Genomic DNA, 16,280 nt, shown 5'->3' with positions numbered 1-16,280 from the left:
GGCTACTCCATGCCAGAGAACATGCAGAGAGACAAGTCTGCAGTGGTTCTGCGCCCACTGGCACCCAAGAGCTGTGCACCAAGCAGCATCTCTGCCTGCTGCAGGCTGAGCCATGCTGGGAGTCTCATTAACGCTGAGGACTTGGCCTGGCAGGATGACACTCAGAAGTCTGTGCACTGAGTCCTTCCGCCTGGGATGGGGGCACACAACTCAGACCCTGACCCCAACTACACAGATAGATCTGACCCGACCACTTTTTCCTCTCCTCCACCTCCCAAAGCAACTGGTCCAGTCCCTGGGCACCTCCATCAGTGACGCTCCCTTCCCAGCTTTCATGGTAGCCCCTCCAACCCATTCAAGATCAGCTCTCTGACCTGGGGCTTTGACTGTGCCCCTCCCCTGGCCCTGCACAACACGCACTTCAAATTTCTTGTCCTCACCCATCCAGGCCCTGCCTCCCTCTGCTCCTCCATGCCCATCTGGCCTTCTCTCTGGTGTCATCCCCTTGTCAGGTTTGCTACCTTACCCCCTTCCACTTGCTCCTCTCCACCTTCTCCACTGCCCCCTTCTGCATGGGACACCCTTCCTGAGCTGGTCTGCAAGGCCTTGCCCCCCACTCCTGCTGCAATGCCAACATAGGCAGGAGAGGGGATTGGGCATTCCAGTGCAGTTAGAAACACCCACCGTCCCTAGGACTGCAGGGCACCACACCCCAGCCCAGCCCGCCCCCATCTGTCACATGCTTGGCGTGTGTTTCAGACCAGACTGAGCTCTTCAGGGCAGCGTCCTTGTCTCTCTGGCAGCACCCAGCACAATGCATGCACAGCCTTTGGGCACTGCTGCCACATGCAGGGTAAGAGCTAACGAACGGGGTGGAGACGGAGTTTGTCATCCTCCAGCACAGCATAGATAGCATCATGCAGATAGGCTGGAGCTGCACAGGGAGGGCGTGTGCGTCTCCAGCAGGAGCCGGACAATCTCCCACCCTCTGGAGGGATGAAGGCTCTTGTTGATCTACTCTGGTAGCAGAGATACACGCAGGGGCCCGAGTCCTGCTGCCCCATAATTTCCCCTTCCCATCCCCTCAGATCAGAAGGGGTGTCCCTCAGAGCCTGGAGCAAACAAGGCACACAGAAAGGCTCTGAAGGAAGCCTGAGGACAAGCCAGGCTTATGGGAAAAGCCTGCTTTTATTCAAGTTTCCAATAAAGGCAAAACCCAGGAAGTGACGGTTGATGGCTTGTGCAGACTACCTGGAGAGCATGGGAAAGCCACAGGTTCAGGGCAGGGGTGGGCAAATTACGGCCCGGGGGCCACATCCAGCCCTTCAGAGGTTTTAATCCAGCCCTCGAGCTCCCATTGGGGAGTGGGGTCCGGGCTTTCCCTGCTCCGGCGCTCCAGCTGGGGGCTTTCCCTGCTCTGAGCGTGCTGTGGCTCCACATGGCTCCCAGAAGCAGTGGCATGTCCCCCCTCTGGGTAGGGGCAGCCAGGGGGCTTCACATGTTCCCCCCGCCCCAAACACCGCCCCTACAGTTCCCTTTGGCTGGAAACGATGGGTAACGGGAGCTGCAGGGATGGTGCCTGAGGACGGGGCAGCTCGCCGAGCCACCTGTCTGTGCCTCCGTGTAGGATCCGGAGTGGGGACATGCTGCTGCTTCCGGTAAGCGCCACCTGGAGCCTACGCTCCTGACCCCCTCCCACACCACAACCCCCTGCCCCAGCCGTGATCCCTCTCCTGCCCTCCGAACCCCTTGGTCCCAGCCCGGAGCACCCTCCTGCACCCCCAACCCCTCATCCCCTGCCCCAGCCCAGAGCCCGTACCCCAGTTGGAGTCCTCACCCCAACCCCCTGCCCCAGCTCAGAGCCCCCTCCCACATCCTGAACTCCTCATTTCTGGCCCCATCCCACAGCCCACTCCCCAGCTGGAGCCCTCTCCCCAACCCGCAATTTTGTAAGCATTCATGGCCCGCCATATAATTTCCCCGATCCAGGGGTTCAAGTGGTTGTGTCCACATGAGCAGATCTAAAGTAGGGCCTCAAATGAGCTGAACTGCCCTGACCTAGGGTTGGAGATTACTTGGCAACAGTGCAGTTGGCTGCAGCTGGCATTGTCTTTACAGATGTCATAGGGCTAGGTGCACAGGATCATGCGAGGGCAGAGCCAGTCTCAGAGGACTGGAGGTACAGAGCCACCTCTTGCAGAGGGAAGCAACAAGTCTCTGTGCTGCGGACACGTATCGTTCTCAGACCAGGGAGCATGGATCAAGGGGAAACAAGGGAAGAATGGGGCTCAGCAGAGAAGAGATAGGGCTGGACCCCAGCCAGACCAGTTCACCATGTCCTGGGCACTCCCCTAGCGAAATGCAAGCCCAGCACGAGCCGACATGACCAGGAAGTCTGCAGGAGTACAAGTCTCCCCACCCCACCATCAGGCCGTGCGCACTACAGGGATATCTGTGCAGGGCAGTAGCTCACTTGGAGATGTCAGGGCTGGTTAACTCCTGAGGGGGACAAAGCTCCATCAGCTGCAGGCCTGAAAATCCAGGGAAAGGCGAGCACGCTGCAGGCACCGGTGGACACAGCGGAGGGCTCCAGCCCTTAGGGAACAGGGCAGGGAGGCCAGAGGACCGGCCAGGCTCTGAATGCCCAGGAGAGGCACTCCCCTGGCACTCCAGAGGAGTGCGGCTGCCCGGAAACTGGCCCCATCATGCCGGTGACCCCGTGGGAGACGTTGCGCCTCTGGTGCCCCCTAGCGTCTGGCTCCTGCCATTGACTCTGCTGGGTGGGGGACGGGGGGAGAGTGTCCTGGCAGTCTCAGTGCAGAGGGAAGGTGGGTGCCATCCCCAGAGGGCCCGCTCCCCACTTGGGGGTTTACCTGTCTACTGAAGAGGCGCTGTAGCAAACCCTTTTTGGGCTGTGGAGAAGGCTGTCCTTTCCAGTCCAGGTCAGGGGGCACTGTGCCATCCAGGCTAAAGACATTCAGCTCCTTGAAACACTCGCTCTCAATCATCTAGCAGAGAAAGGAGATGACTGCAGCATGAGACACTCACCCACCTGCCTCAGCAGACAGGACCCTGGGCGCTGGAGACCCGCTGATCGGAACAGCCCAGAAAAGCCCCTACCTACCCCACTGAAGGCTGATCACACAGGGCACAAGAGACTGCCAAGAACCCTTCACTCAGTCACTGCACGGAGGAGCAGGGTCACTGGGTTCTGTTGGCCCCTTCTCCAAGGCCTGGACCTAGTCAAGTGCTGTGCTATGGGAGGCAGCCCTCCCTGCAGTGCAGGCGCCCTTTGTGCATGAACCCCCCCTACCTCGTTCTGCCACGGGATGGGCACACTCCCTGTAGCAAACTTCTGGTAGAAGTCATTGTCTGTGGGCTCCAGCTCCACTCCCTTTACTGTGGAGAACTGCTCAATGTCCAGCACGTCCTTGCAGTAGATGGCCTGGGGCTGGGAGAGAAGCAGAGGCAGCAATCACAAAGCAGCGGAGCCGAGCCCCATGGGCCCTGTCAGAACTCCCACCATTTGCCAGGCAGTTCCCTTCCCACCTATGCCACCCATTCCAACAGCAACCCTCACATTGGGGAGGCTGGGGCAGCTGCTCCAGAAACACCCCAACCAGAGTGGGGAGCAGGGGGACCCCCTCGTTAGTAAGTAGCTACAGGGCCCCTGCTCACCTGGGAAAAGATCCGCACAAATGGGACAGAGAGGTAATGTGGGAGCAGAGCTCCTCCCCACAGGGCCACGGCTTCTGATCTGCCCAGGAACAACACTTACATCTGGTTTGAAGGGGGGGTCCAGCATGCCTGCTTCCAGCCTCTTGAAGTTCAGGTGTCTGAAAAGAGGATGCTCCTTCACTTCCTGGGCTCCAGCTCCTCGACACCCCAGCCGCTCCCCAGGGTCTTTGCACAGCAGCTGCAACACAGCGCAGCAGGGTGAGAACTGCAGGCAGAGGGCAGGACCCTTCCACAGAAGCCTGGGGAAGAAGATACATGGAACAGCAGCACCTAGCCTTGGTCTACACTAGGAGCTGAGGTCGAATTTAGACTGGGCTTCTGAATGAGCTCTCAGAGGGCAGGCTCTCCAGCCGGGCAGGTGCTAGGGGGAGTCAGTGCACCCTGCAGCCACTCCACATGCCTTGTTTTTGGATGCCAGGATGCAACTCCCCCCGTCCCCCACCAAGGTCAAGCAGCAGGCTGCGCCTGCAGCCTCATCCCCAGCCGACTTGGCTGGGACCAAAGGTACGTGAGCAGCGTTAGCTGAGCGAAGGACAGCGAGCCTGGACACTGCTGCTCTGGCATCTGCAGGGCAAGGGAGGAACTCAGACATAGGCGTGGACTTATTTTTCCCTGGGGTGCTCCACCCAAGGCCCTGCTTCCACCACCCCCTCCCCCAAATCCCTACCCCCACTCCATCTCTTCCTGCCCTCGCCTTGCCCCCGCCCCCAAGGCCCCCGCGCTGCTCTCCACCCTCCCGCAAACCCCTCCTCAAGCTGCCGAACTGCTGTGGCTGGTGGGTGCTGAGCTCCCGCTATTTTTTTTCTGTGCGTGCTCCAGCCCTGGAAAACCCATGGACGCCCTGGGCACCCATGGACTCAGGCATTGGTACCATGGAGCAGAGGGAGCGAGCGCCAGGCGAGAACTTCTCCGAGTACTCCTCCTGTACATCCTTCACCAGCCGCTCCACTTCCTCCCGCTTGATCTTCTTCTTCCTTTGCTGGAAGGGAGATTGGCCCTCGATCATCTCATAGACAAGGCAGCCCAGAGCCCACCAGTCAGGACTGAATGTGTAGCGCTCATTCTTCACTACTTCGGGAGCTGCAAGGGAGTGGGGCAAACGAGTGCAACATGAGGATGGAACACGACCCACGAGGGCAGAGGGTGAATCTAGCCTAGTCAGAGAAGGGCTGGGAATGGCTCAGGCAGGAGAGCTGGGCAAGGGCTCCTTCCAGGCTATCAGCTTCTAGCCTCCTCCACCTCTTAACAATTCCCCAGCTCTTCTCCCCTGGAACTATCAGGTCAGTCCATAGGTGCTGGAACTAGGGCTATGGCACCCCTGGTTGGAAGCGGTTTCCATCACATACAGGGTTCACAGTTTGGTTCAGTGGCTCTCTGCACCCCCACTATACACATTGTTCCAGCCCCCATGGGTACGTCCCGGAGCCACAGCTAGGGAGCTGGCTTGCTCTGTGGCACTGGCAGAGTCTGAGAATGAGTGGCGTGGTCAGGGGTGGGCACAGCCCCAGCCTTGCCTGTGTCTGGGAGGACTCTCGGGAAAGAGGAATAGCCACGAGATGGAAAGGGTGATTTTTGTGACCAGTCAAAAATGAGAGACCTGTCCAGCCCTAAGGTTGTGCAGCCACAGCTGTCTAGGCAGGGATCTGCTGTGGGAGACCTGGGGTGGGCTGCGCTCAGCATGTCTGGGCTGCGGGTCCAATAGGCCAGGGGAGGCTCTGCCTCCCCCGGCACGGCTGCCGAATGCTTGTGGCAGGGTTTGCTTTATTATGCCCCATGCAGGTTCCGGGGCGGCTGAGGCAGCACATACTGCCTCCTCAGCTGCCCCGGACCCTGCATGGGACACATCAAACGCATCTTCCAACAGACCCAGCAGGCTGGGGCCAGGAAGGGGAGGCACAGGGAGCTCCTCCCGCCCCGGTGGGGAGCGCTCAGGGCTCCGGGCAGCCCAGGACTCCTCCCGCCCCGGTGGGGAGCGCTCAGGGCAGCCCAGGGCTCCTCCAGCCCAGTCAGGGGAAGAGCTCAGGGCTACTCTGGATGGGGGAGGGGCTTGTGTGTGTGTGTCTGTCTGTGGGCTCTGACCATGGGGAGGGAGTGGGTGGAGCCGGGGGCTCGCCTCCCCAAAGGGGGGGCCCACCTGCCCCCCATGGCTGTGTGCCACTGCTCAACTGCTATATGTTACCATCGCCTTTAGTAGGTGGGATGCTGTATGGAATATGGGTGACTGCTTAGACTAGAAGATACCCATATTATATATGACAATGAATCTTACCAGATAACTTTTCCACTGAGACCTTACATGGCTATGATTTGCTAAGTATGATAATCTTGTTTATAGGTCTGTATCTTTTTATCATGAGTTATAAGTGTGTGACATACACCTACATCTCAAACCTGTGCTGTGTCCCTAGGTGACACCCCTAGGCAACTTGACATCAGCACTATCTAGCCTGTTGGATGGCCCACCAAGGGCAGTCAGCTGTACAATGAATCTACTGAGAGAAGCCAGGGCCTATACCTATGAGTCAGCAGGACATGTAGGGACATGCCTATGGACAGAAGACTCCAAAAGCTTTTCCATGCCCATGTGCTGGGAGCTTGTGTCTGGGCCAAAGGATGTACAAGCCACATGGCAAAGGATATAAAAGGCAGCTGCATCTTCTCCATTTTGTCTTCAATCCTGCTTCTCACCTCTGGAGTAATTTCTCTACAAACTGAAGCTTTGAACAAAGGACTGATAGACCCATCCAAGCTTTGGGTGTGTTCCAGAGGGACTTTACAAGCCAGCAAACTCACCAATGTGGCTACGAACCCGATATATAGACTCTGAAGTCATATGTATGTATCTGATAGTTGTTAGAAGAGAGCTTCAACCATTTCTTTCCTTTCTTTTATTATAAATCTTTAGTTTTAGATACTAAGGGATTGGCTGGCAGCGTGGTATTTTGGGTCAGATCCAAACTAGTACTGATCTCGGAATGTGGCTGGCCCTCTGGGGATCAGAAGAACATTTTGTACAATGAATGGAGTTTTAAATAACTTCTCACTTTACTGGACCTATTTGCTGATTAGGAGCCAGAGACTGGAATGCAATAAAGGGGGCTGTGTGGTTTCTTTTTTTGGCGTCTTGATAACCAGTGTTGGGGATCAGAAGCACAGTTTGTGACCGATTGGCGAATCTAACTACAGTATTAACCACTAGTTTTGGGAGAATCTGCTCTTGTTCTTGCAACCTGCGCCGACTTTGGCATTTTCAGTGTGGGCCACACTAGGCACCTTGGGTCACAGGAGGGATGTAGAATCAGTGCCTACAGTGTTCTGCTCCAAGGTCTCCAGTCTAATTTTCAGTCAGCCATCCCCTCACTGAACCCAGCTGAGGATACCAGAGCTGTTATGATCTGTCAGTAGACTCCTAGTTTTAGGCACCCCTGCTTCTGTCTCCTGTTTTCATTGGGAGCATAGGGGAGCTGTGTGCGCAAAGCACCATGTCCCCATGGTTACGCAATCCTTAAGGACGGCTAGGATTCTAAATCAGAGATTCCAAGGGTCTTCCAGGGCTCTGTCCACAGACACCTACCTCAAAAGCAAAGCCCCCAGTCTGCTCCCAGTCATGGAGCTCTGGCTAGAATGCAGCCCAGGGTGATGAATAGAGTGACACTGTATAGGCCAATGGTTCTCAACCACGGGTACATGTACCCTGGGGGTATGCAGAGGTCTTCCAGGGGTACATCATCTCATCTAGAGATTTGCCTCGTTTTACAACGGGTTACATAAAAAGCTCTAGCGAAATCAGTACAAACTAAAATTTCACACAGACAATGACTTGTTTATACTGCTCTGTATACCGTACACTGACATGTAAGTGCAATATTTATATTCCAGTAGATTTATTTTATAATGATATGGTAACAATGAGAAAGTTGGTCATTTTCAGTAAGAGAGTGTGCTGTGACACTTTTGTATTTCTATGTCTGATTTTGTAAGCAAGTAGTTTTTAAGTGAGATGTAACTTGGGGGTGTGCAAGACAAGTCAGCCTCCTGAAAGGGGACAGGAGTCTGGAAAGGTTGAGAGCCACTGGTATAGGCAGTCACTCTAGCCATTTCTCTGTGGCCAAAGGCAGGTTGTTGGAGGCCATAATTTAGGCAGGGTCTCTATGGTCAGAAAGGACATTGTGGGGGGCAGGGCAAACTTTGGAAGAGGGAGGTATTATGCAAATTGAACACATTTCAAATCTGGAAATCAGGGCACACAGCCTCCAGATTTCCTGTCGCAGGAGATACTCACCCATGTAACCAACTGTCCCCACGCGGCCTTTGATCGTCTGGCCCTCGGGCACGTGCACAGCCAGCCCCAGATCTGAAATACGGATGTGACCTGAATATGGGAATAACACCATTAGGAGCTCACGAGCTGACTGGCTAGGCCATGGCTACTGGTAAGCACAAAGTAGCCCTGATTCACACAAGGAAATGAGAGAGGCTCCCACAGTCCAGGCACAGGGCCAGAGCACCGCCACACACTCCTGGCTCCTCTCCCACCTGCAGCCCTCGACTCACCATGGTCATCCAGCAAGATGTTCTCTGGCTTCAAATCCCTAGAGTGGGAGAGAGCAGATTCCATTAGACATGTCCTGGAGCAGCAAAACCCTCAGCTCAGCCTGGGACAGTCCTACAGGCAACATCCCACCAGGGCAGTGCCTGCTACTTCAGTCTGACTGTCTGTACAAGCCTAGTGCAAAGCACAGATATTGCATCTCATGAGCAGATGGGATGCAACTCCTACCCCTCAGGCAAGGAGTGCAGCCTTCCTACAGTCACATCCCCATCACCAGGCAAGCCCAGCACAGCTCCTGTTCACCCTGTGGCTGACAGCTCAGACTCCAAGCCTCATGAAAAGAGGGGAAGTGAAAAACCACTGGGCTGCTTCCCTCTTCTCTTGTAGAGAACTCATCCAAACCCATCCAGAGCAGGCTTACAGCCAGCCTTTCCTCTAAGGCCTTCCCCGCTCCCTTTAACTTGGGTTCCAGGGTGACCCTCATGGAGAATTGGGAGGGGACTAGCTGGGAGAGGCAGAGCTCCCCGGAGCCCTCTTGCCTTTGCAGCTAGTGAAAGAACCAGCCCCACTAAAGGGCATATTGTGTAACTGTGAGCCTCTACTCCCACCACTATCACAGGAAAGCTCACTCACCTGTACGCTATCCTCTCCCGGTGCAGGTCCTCCAGGCCGCAGCAGATCTCAGCTGCGTAGAACACAGCCCGAGGCTCCTCAAAGCCAGCCTCACCCATATGGTAGATGTGAAACTTGAGGTCCCCTCCATTCATGAGGGTCAGTACCAGGCAGAGGGCATCTTTAGTCTCGTATGCATAGGCTAAGCTCACCTGCAAGACAGGGCAGAAAAGCTGTTAGAAGACAACAGAGCTGCTGCAGATAGAGGCCCTGGCAGGCACCATGCCCACCCAGGCAGCCAGCCAGCCTTGGACACAGCTGCCTGGGTGGCAAGGTTAGAACTGTTTCCTATCCCCATCACCTATCAGACACATTGGGGATTATCTCTTGGGAGGGGGCTTTTGCACCCCTCCCATTTTTCTGGCTTCACCTGCCTTCCAGCTGTGAAGCCCTCAACCAGCCAGGGCAGACACTGCAGAGAGGAAAACCATTCAAATCCAAGTCTCCCATGGGGCAGCAGCTAGTGGGTCCAGCCAGGCAGATCCCCAGCTCACAGGAGATTCCCTCTTCACTGCACACTGAAAGGGAACTGGCTGCATTGTCTGTGCAAGGAGCTAGGAAGTCTCCAGGGAAGAGATCAGAACCAAAGCTGCTGTCCAGCTAGGACAGCAAGACACCTGGACAGGAAGCAGCTGGGTGGAAGCATTTCATGCAGGGCCCTCACCCCAAAGTTCTATCTGGTGGGAACTGTCACACCGCTCAGTGCCATGTGGCCAACACCTCCCTACAGCTGGAAGCAGCAGCCCCCACACTACGCATTGCCTGCTCCACCAGGCACAGGATAGTGCGCCACAATTGCTCGGTAGATCTCTGCCACACACCCCCATCGAGCTGCAGCAGGTCAGAGGTGGGGCTGGTTGCAGCTTGCCTTCTGTATAGGCCAAGCTTTCCCTTATAGCTGTAGCTCACGAAAGCTCATGCTCAAATAAATCGGTTAGTCTCTAAGGTGCCACGAGTCCTCCTTTTCCTTCTGCAGACTAACGCTGTGACACCATCCAGCCTCTAGGGGGAGCTCCATCACTGTGCCCTGTTCAGCAAACAGGGCTGAATTCTGTTATCTGGGCCCAGAGCAGGGAGTGAAGATCAGCGGGTCCTCTGGATTGTCTAGGGTTGCCAACTTTCTAATCACAGAAAATCCTGCCCCACCCCTTCTCTGAGCCCTCCCCACTCAATCCATCACTCACTCTCCCCCACCCTCACTCACATTCACCGGGCTGGGGCAGGGGTACAGGAGGGGGTAAGGGTTTTGGAGTGCAGGAGCGGGCTCAGGGTTGTGGGTTAAGGTATGGGAGGGGGTCTGGGCTCCGGCCAGGGGTGGGGATGCAGGCTCCGAGAGGGAGTTTGGGTATGGGAGGGGGAAAGGGGTTTCCAGCCTGAGGTATAGGATTGGGATGCAGGAGAGGGTTCAGGGTGCATGCTCCAGCCAGGCGGCGGTGTTACCTCAGACAGCTCCCAGTTGACAGTGCAGTGGAGCTAAGGCAGGCTCCCTCCTGCCCTGGCTCCACACTGCTCCTCGAAGCAGCCAGCATTTCCGGCCCCTAGGCGGAAGGGGCTCTGTGCGCTGCCTCTTCCCCCACAGCTCCCAGTGGCCATGGTTCCTGGCCAGTGGTAGCTGTGGACAGCAAGTGAAGCTTCCCTGATCACCCCTGAGCCTAGGGGCTGGACAGGTCACCGCTTCTGGGAGCCACGCGGAGCCAGGGCAGGCAGGGAGCCTAGCCTGCCTTAGCCCCGCTACACAGCCAACCAGACTTTTAACAGCCCAATCACTGGTGCTGACCAGAGTCGCCAGGGTCCCTCTTTGACTGCGTTTCGGTCAAAAACCAGCCACCTGGGGAACCCCCGAGCAAGGCCTGCACCCTCCTCAGAGCACTGCTGCCATGCCATCTCATGCCCAGCCAGGGAGATGGCACATTTACAGTCCAGCACTGGGGAAATGCAGCACTAGGACCCACACAGGCTCCTTGTGCAGCCCCACTGCAGTGCAGAGTATGGGCCACAGGTGGGTCAGCTGCCTCTCAGCCCCTTAATGCAAAGTTAAAGCAATTCCTATGTACTTACTACAAACCTACTGTTCACTTTTTCCAGGATCTGCTTCTCGTTCAGGGCCATGGACTCCCCCTTCCGCTTTTTGATCCGCTTCTTCTCCAGCTTCTTGCAGGCATACATCTTCCCGGTGGCTCGCACCTGGCATGCACACACCTGGAGGAAGCCAGCAGGCTCAGCTTGCAGGCCAAACCCTGCCCCTGAACCCAGCTGGTGCAGGCTCAGGGATCAGACTCCACCCCATTCAAACTGCTAATATTAGTGCCATGCACTTCTGGGTCTGCCAGCCAAGCAAGCCACCAGACCAACTCTTTTCCTGGTGTGGGGCTTATATGGTTCTCCCTGGCCTGCTGGTCTCTGATCATTGGCCAGTGTGGCCTGCCCATCTGACTCTTCTGGTTATCTACTTCTACCAACTTTGAGCTGTCCCCTTGCGAGCACATGGCAGTGAAGCCTGGACACAAGTCCTGCAGCCCATTGGCCACCATGGAGGGGATGCTTGAGGGAGTTACAGGCCAAGAGAGAGGTGTAACCCAACAGCATAAGCAAGGGGCTGAGAGTCAGGAAGTCCTGTGTTCTAATCCTGGCTCTGCCACCGACTCAGGAGAATCCCAGGTGTGTGCCTCAGTTTCCCCATCTGTAAGATGGGAGATAATGATATTGGTCCTCTGCCCAAGCAGTGGCAGGGTGATAAGTGTTCCCCCAGCACTGCCTGTCCTGAACACACACCATGCCAGCCCCTCCCTCCCCACCAGACGCAGCTGTAGTCTCCAACATAAGGTGCTCTCCCAGCTCCAGAAAAGGGGATCAAGAGCAAGAGCAGAGAGTACCCAGCAAGTGAGACTTTCCTGGGGACTGGGTCAGAAAGCAAGGCCCAGTCCCATTGTCAGGGGCAGGTGGGGCCCTTTGGCAGGACAAAGGTTTGGCCCCTGAATCTCCCTCATACTCAAAGGCAGGAGAGCATGCAGGCCACTCACCTCACCAAAGCCTCCCTTTCCCAGTACACGATACTGGCGGAAAGTGTTTTTAGTCACTGGCTGCCTGTGAACAAAGCAGAAGAGGCTGGCATGAGATGGGAGGGGGAGCAGTGAGGTACCAGGCTGCATGGAACAAGTCCCCCACCCTCCCTGGTGCAGCAGGCAGACCTGGCCTCAGCTAGCTGACGGAGTCAGGAACTCAGAGGGCGAACCCTGGCTCTGCAGTCACAGGGAAAGCAGGGCCCTATTGCTGCCTTAATTAAAGCCGGGAAAGGGCTCCGTGGGTGCTGAGGAGGACAGCACCCTGAGCTGATGTGAGGTAACAGAACATCTGCTCCCACTTGATTGGCTTCGGCCAGAACTCAAGGAAGGGCTGCAGGTTCCCTTCAAGCAGCACCTCCTAGCCCCGAGCCTGCAGGGCCCCTGGGCTGCAGTGCCCCCGAGAGAAGCAGGGACAGAGTTACCTTTCCATCCATTTCCACTGCAGGAAGCGGTTGAAGTAGATGCTGTCGAGGTAATCGGCAAAGGGAGCCACGCTCAGATAGTCATGGATGAGCCTGGGAGAGAGGGGCAGCCAGTCAGTTATGCTTCCTGGGCAGGAGGACACTGTAAATGCTTTCCGAAGGATGGAGCAGCTTGCCAGCCCAGACTTTGGCCCAAGACCCCTCTGATCTAAGCAGTAGCTGACCTTCCCCACAGCTGCACCCAAGACGAATGAGACCCTTGCCCCCTCCTAGCAGGGCAGCCAGGCATTACCCCAAGCACCCACCAGCACCCCAGGAGAGCTCTTTCCCACAAACTCCAGCCCTTTGGTCCTGACATTCAGTAATCTGCAGCCACTGCAGGAAGAGGAAGCAGACACTGGGGATGACATCGTCCTGTGGGGAAAGCAGTTTACGGAGCTGGGCTGGCACTGCTCAGATCCAAGCATGGCCCCTGTGAGCAGGTGCTGGCTGTGCCATGCACACGAGGAGGATGTGGTGCGGTCTGCCCCTTGAGAGAGAGTCCTTAGCAACGGAGCCCGCTGCAGAAGACATTGTAAGCCCATGCCCAGACATTGTAATCAGCTGCTGAGGCACCGTTGCTATGTGCAGGCGGGGAGATCGGAGCAGGGTCCACAACAGGCCACACTGGGAACCTGTCTGAACCATTATTGGCTCCTGAGGCTAGTGCCAAGGCCAGCCCACAGAGCGATGAGCCCTGCAGAAAGTGTCTGGAATGCAGACGACATCAAGAGCAGCAGATGGGCTCTTCCCTTTTCAGGGGCTGCCAAGAGATGGCAGGGCCCAGACTGGAGACTCCTTGTTCACACAACGCCATTGGTTATGTTCCATAAAGGCAGCGGGAGCACCTGCTGCTGGGCCCAGTATTCAGTCAGGCAATGTCTGAGTTGGACAGCATGATGGAGGAGGGGGAGAAGGACTGGCCTGCTGAACAGTTTCCTTTACATACTTACACGGTTCAGAACTCCAGGCACCATCACTGAGGTTCCCCTCAAGCAAGCAGGCCTCAGGCCCCTGCACACCCCACCTCCTGGAGTCCCCTGGACTCACAGTTTCTACCATGTCTTCACAACAGCCACATCCAGATGCAGACAGCGTTAGGCAAGCAGAACTTTTGACACTTGGTCTGTCCCAATCTCAGCCTAAAGAGATGCGCTGGAGAGCCCAACGAAAGCCACAAGCAGGAGGCCAGCAAGTCCAGGGCTGGCCATAGGCGATAGGACAGGATCCACGCAGGATGGTGACTCGAACACCAGTAAAGACAGAGAACACAAGAGAACAGAGATTCCTGCACCACCTTGTGGCCTTCAGGGACCCCTGAAATGCAGGAAACGCAAAAGCTGGCCTGCACTCACACTTCCTTCCCCCATCAGTGCTGGCTAGACTCAGCCTGCTCATTGCAAATGCAAATCCCGCTCCCTAGCATGGATAGCTAACAAGACTCAAATCCCAGGAGCAACCCAAATTGCTCCTGCAAAGGGCGTATGTTGATGGCCACACTGGACTCAGCCAATTACCTGTAATGTCCGTTCCCCTGGGAATATTTACACTATTTACTCCTCTAGCCAGGCCCCGGGGCCCCTCCCCAACTTACTTGGTTGATTCCTTGAAGAGCTCCTTGCATGGCTCCTGCTCCAGCCTCTCAGAACAGGTGCTTACTAGCGGCAAGGGAACTTCAGGCACATGATCCGCACTCTGGGAAAGGAGGGGCTGAGTCAGACACAGGAAGCTGAGCCCCAGGGTCCTCCATGGGCTACAGCCAGGGGAATGGAATCCACAGGAACCCAGCACAGGTCTCGGCTTGCCCGCAGGACACTTAGAGCTCAGGCACATTTGTTCCTGGGGTAGGGGGAGGGACTCTGCTCCCTCCTCCCTGACTGTAAGGGGATGCCCTGCATTGGGGGTGGCTGGTGCTCTTTCCCGAGCACGCAGTGAGCATCTGGGTGCTTATGCGGCCACCTGCTTCCCAAGCGTCCCTCTTATACATGCCAGCATGGAGCCAGCAGCTCAGCCTCTAGAGCAGCCTGCTCAGGTCACTTACCTTGGGGTTTAGGTAACTGTCAATCAGGTGCTGCCCACACTCCTTCCGCTTCTCATCTGGAGTCACTTCATACTCTGCCTGTACAGAGAAAATGAGGCTGGTAGGAGTCCCCCTGCTGGGCATGGAGACATGCAGGAAGTGCGTGCAGAGGGCATGCCACAGAACAGCATGAATGATCCACCCGCCATCAATAATCCCCCTCTCCCCATTACTGGCACATGGGGCTTCTGCACACTGCCCCCCAGCCTCAGGGCACAGCCCCAATCTTTCCAGAGACCTTTACTGAACAGCAGCTAACAGACTCTTTCCCCAGGGAAATGTTGCAGCATAAAGCAGAGAAGCAGTCACAATGCTGAGGCAGGGGAGGAAGGGCCAAGGGTTCAGGTCTCCCCACACACTCAGCCCTAGATTTAGCAACAGACTGAGGGCTCTAGGCCAATTGGGCCTTGGCCCCCGACTCTCCGAACATGGGTCACAGCGTCCTGGAGGAATTTCTCACACAGCTCTGTGCTTACCACAGCATCCAAGAACCTGACACAGCGTGACAGCTCAGGCCGCGTCTCACAGAACTGCCGGAAGAGCAGACGCCCAATCGGCTGCTTCTCACAAAGGCTGCGATAGTCCCGCTCTGCAAATGCAAAGGAGGAAGTGAGCCACTTGCCTCAAGCGTAGGTATAATCAAAGCCCAGCACAGCCACAGCCAATGAGAATTCACAGATCAGGCCAGTAGGGTTCACTGCGACAATCTATTCTGACCGCCTGTTTATACAGGCCAAAGAATCGTGCCCCGTGATTCCCCTATGGAGCCCATAACTTGCAGATGAACTAGAGTGTAAAAAGACATCCAGTCCTGGTTAGAGATCCCACCTGACATGAGCCTAGGTCAAGCTGCTCCAGCAGGCAAGTCCCTTCACTGTTAGAAGTGTGTGCCTTATTTCGTCCTTTAATCTAATCTGGATAACTTCAATACCCAGCCATAGGATCTTGGTCTGCCTCAGTCTTCTACGTTACAGAGCCCTCCTATCAAAAATCTTTCCCCCATGGAGAGATTTATTGTCCATGGTCCAGTCACCACAACTCTCTCTTTGATAAGTTCAACATATTGAACTCCTTAACCCTTTCCCTGTACAGCAGGTTTTCCAAACCTCAGATCGCTCTTGTAGCTATTCTAGAAACCTTTTACAATTTGTCAACATCCTTCCTAAAGTGCACACACCAGAACTGGACTCTATTCCACTAATGGTCTCACTAATGCTGTATAGAATGGTAACGTGACCTCTCCACATCTGCTTGATATTCCCCTGCTTGTACATCCAAGCATCACGTTAGCTCTCTTAGCCATCGCATTAAACTGGGAATAATGTTCAGCTGGTTATCTACCATACCGCCTCCCCCGCCCCAGCCACCAAGTCCTTTTCAGAGCCACAGCATTCCAGGATAAAATACGGTCTATGGTCTTTATTCCTAGATGTAGGACTTTGCAGCTGGCCATAACAAAACACATTTGTTCATGCCCCACTTACCAAGTAATCCAGATCACTCAGTATCAGTGACCTGTCCTCATCTTTATTTACCGCCCTGATCAATCTTTGGGCCATCTGCAATTTTTTTCTTTATTTCTTTTTGAGTCTGCAATGACTTTATATTTTCTTTCAGCTCATTGGTAAAGATACTGGTGGACTGAGAACGGATTCCTGCAAGACCCATTAGAAACGTTGCTTATTCCCCATCCATCAGCAATGTTTTAGAGCCCG

The 16,280-nt window shown here is 55.6% G+C and overlaps 1 protein-coding gene across 2 annotated transcripts in view; it reads right to left on the bottom strand.

Moving 5' to 3' along the window:
- The window catches only part of GRK6 (G protein-coupled receptor kinase 6), a 34,616-nt gene that overhangs the window by 6,927 nt on the left and 11,409 nt on the right, over window positions 1-16,280 (bottom strand). For both annotated transcript variants that reach the window (XM_077823875.1, XM_077823874.1), the window contains exons 3-15: window positions 15,042-15,154; window positions 14,527-14,604; window positions 14,080-14,180; window positions 12,447-12,539; window positions 11,983-12,046; window positions 11,021-11,161; window positions 8,924-9,114; window positions 8,293-8,330; window positions 8,021-8,110; window positions 4,610-4,818; window positions 3,779-3,916; window positions 3,314-3,451; window positions 2,874-3,008 (exon numbers count right to left, since the gene is read on the bottom strand). In XM_077823875.1, coding sequence (XP_077680001.1) covers window positions 2,874-3,008; window positions 3,314-3,451; window positions 3,779-3,916; window positions 4,610-4,818; window positions 8,021-8,110; window positions 8,293-8,330; window positions 8,924-9,114; window positions 11,021-11,161; window positions 11,983-12,046; window positions 12,447-12,539; window positions 14,080-14,180; window positions 14,527-14,604; window positions 15,042-15,154 — 1,529 coding nt within the window. The remainder of the gene's footprint in view (window positions 1-2,873; window positions 3,009-3,313; window positions 3,452-3,778; window positions 3,917-4,609; window positions 4,819-8,020; window positions 8,111-8,292; window positions 8,331-8,923; window positions 9,115-11,020; window positions 11,162-11,982; window positions 12,047-12,446; window positions 12,540-14,079; window positions 14,181-14,526; window positions 14,605-15,041; window positions 15,155-16,280) is intronic.

The sequence above is a fragment of the Eretmochelys imbricata genome, chromosome 8 (genome assembly GCF_965152235.1).
Source record: "Eretmochelys imbricata isolate rEreImb1 chromosome 8, rEreImb1.hap1, whole genome shotgun sequence".
NCBI classification, from domain to species: domain Eukaryota; kingdom Metazoa; phylum Chordata; order Testudines; family Cheloniidae; genus Eretmochelys; species Eretmochelys imbricata.
Note: the sequence above shows the minus strand (reverse complement) of the source record. Positions and strands in the feature narration are given on the sequence as shown.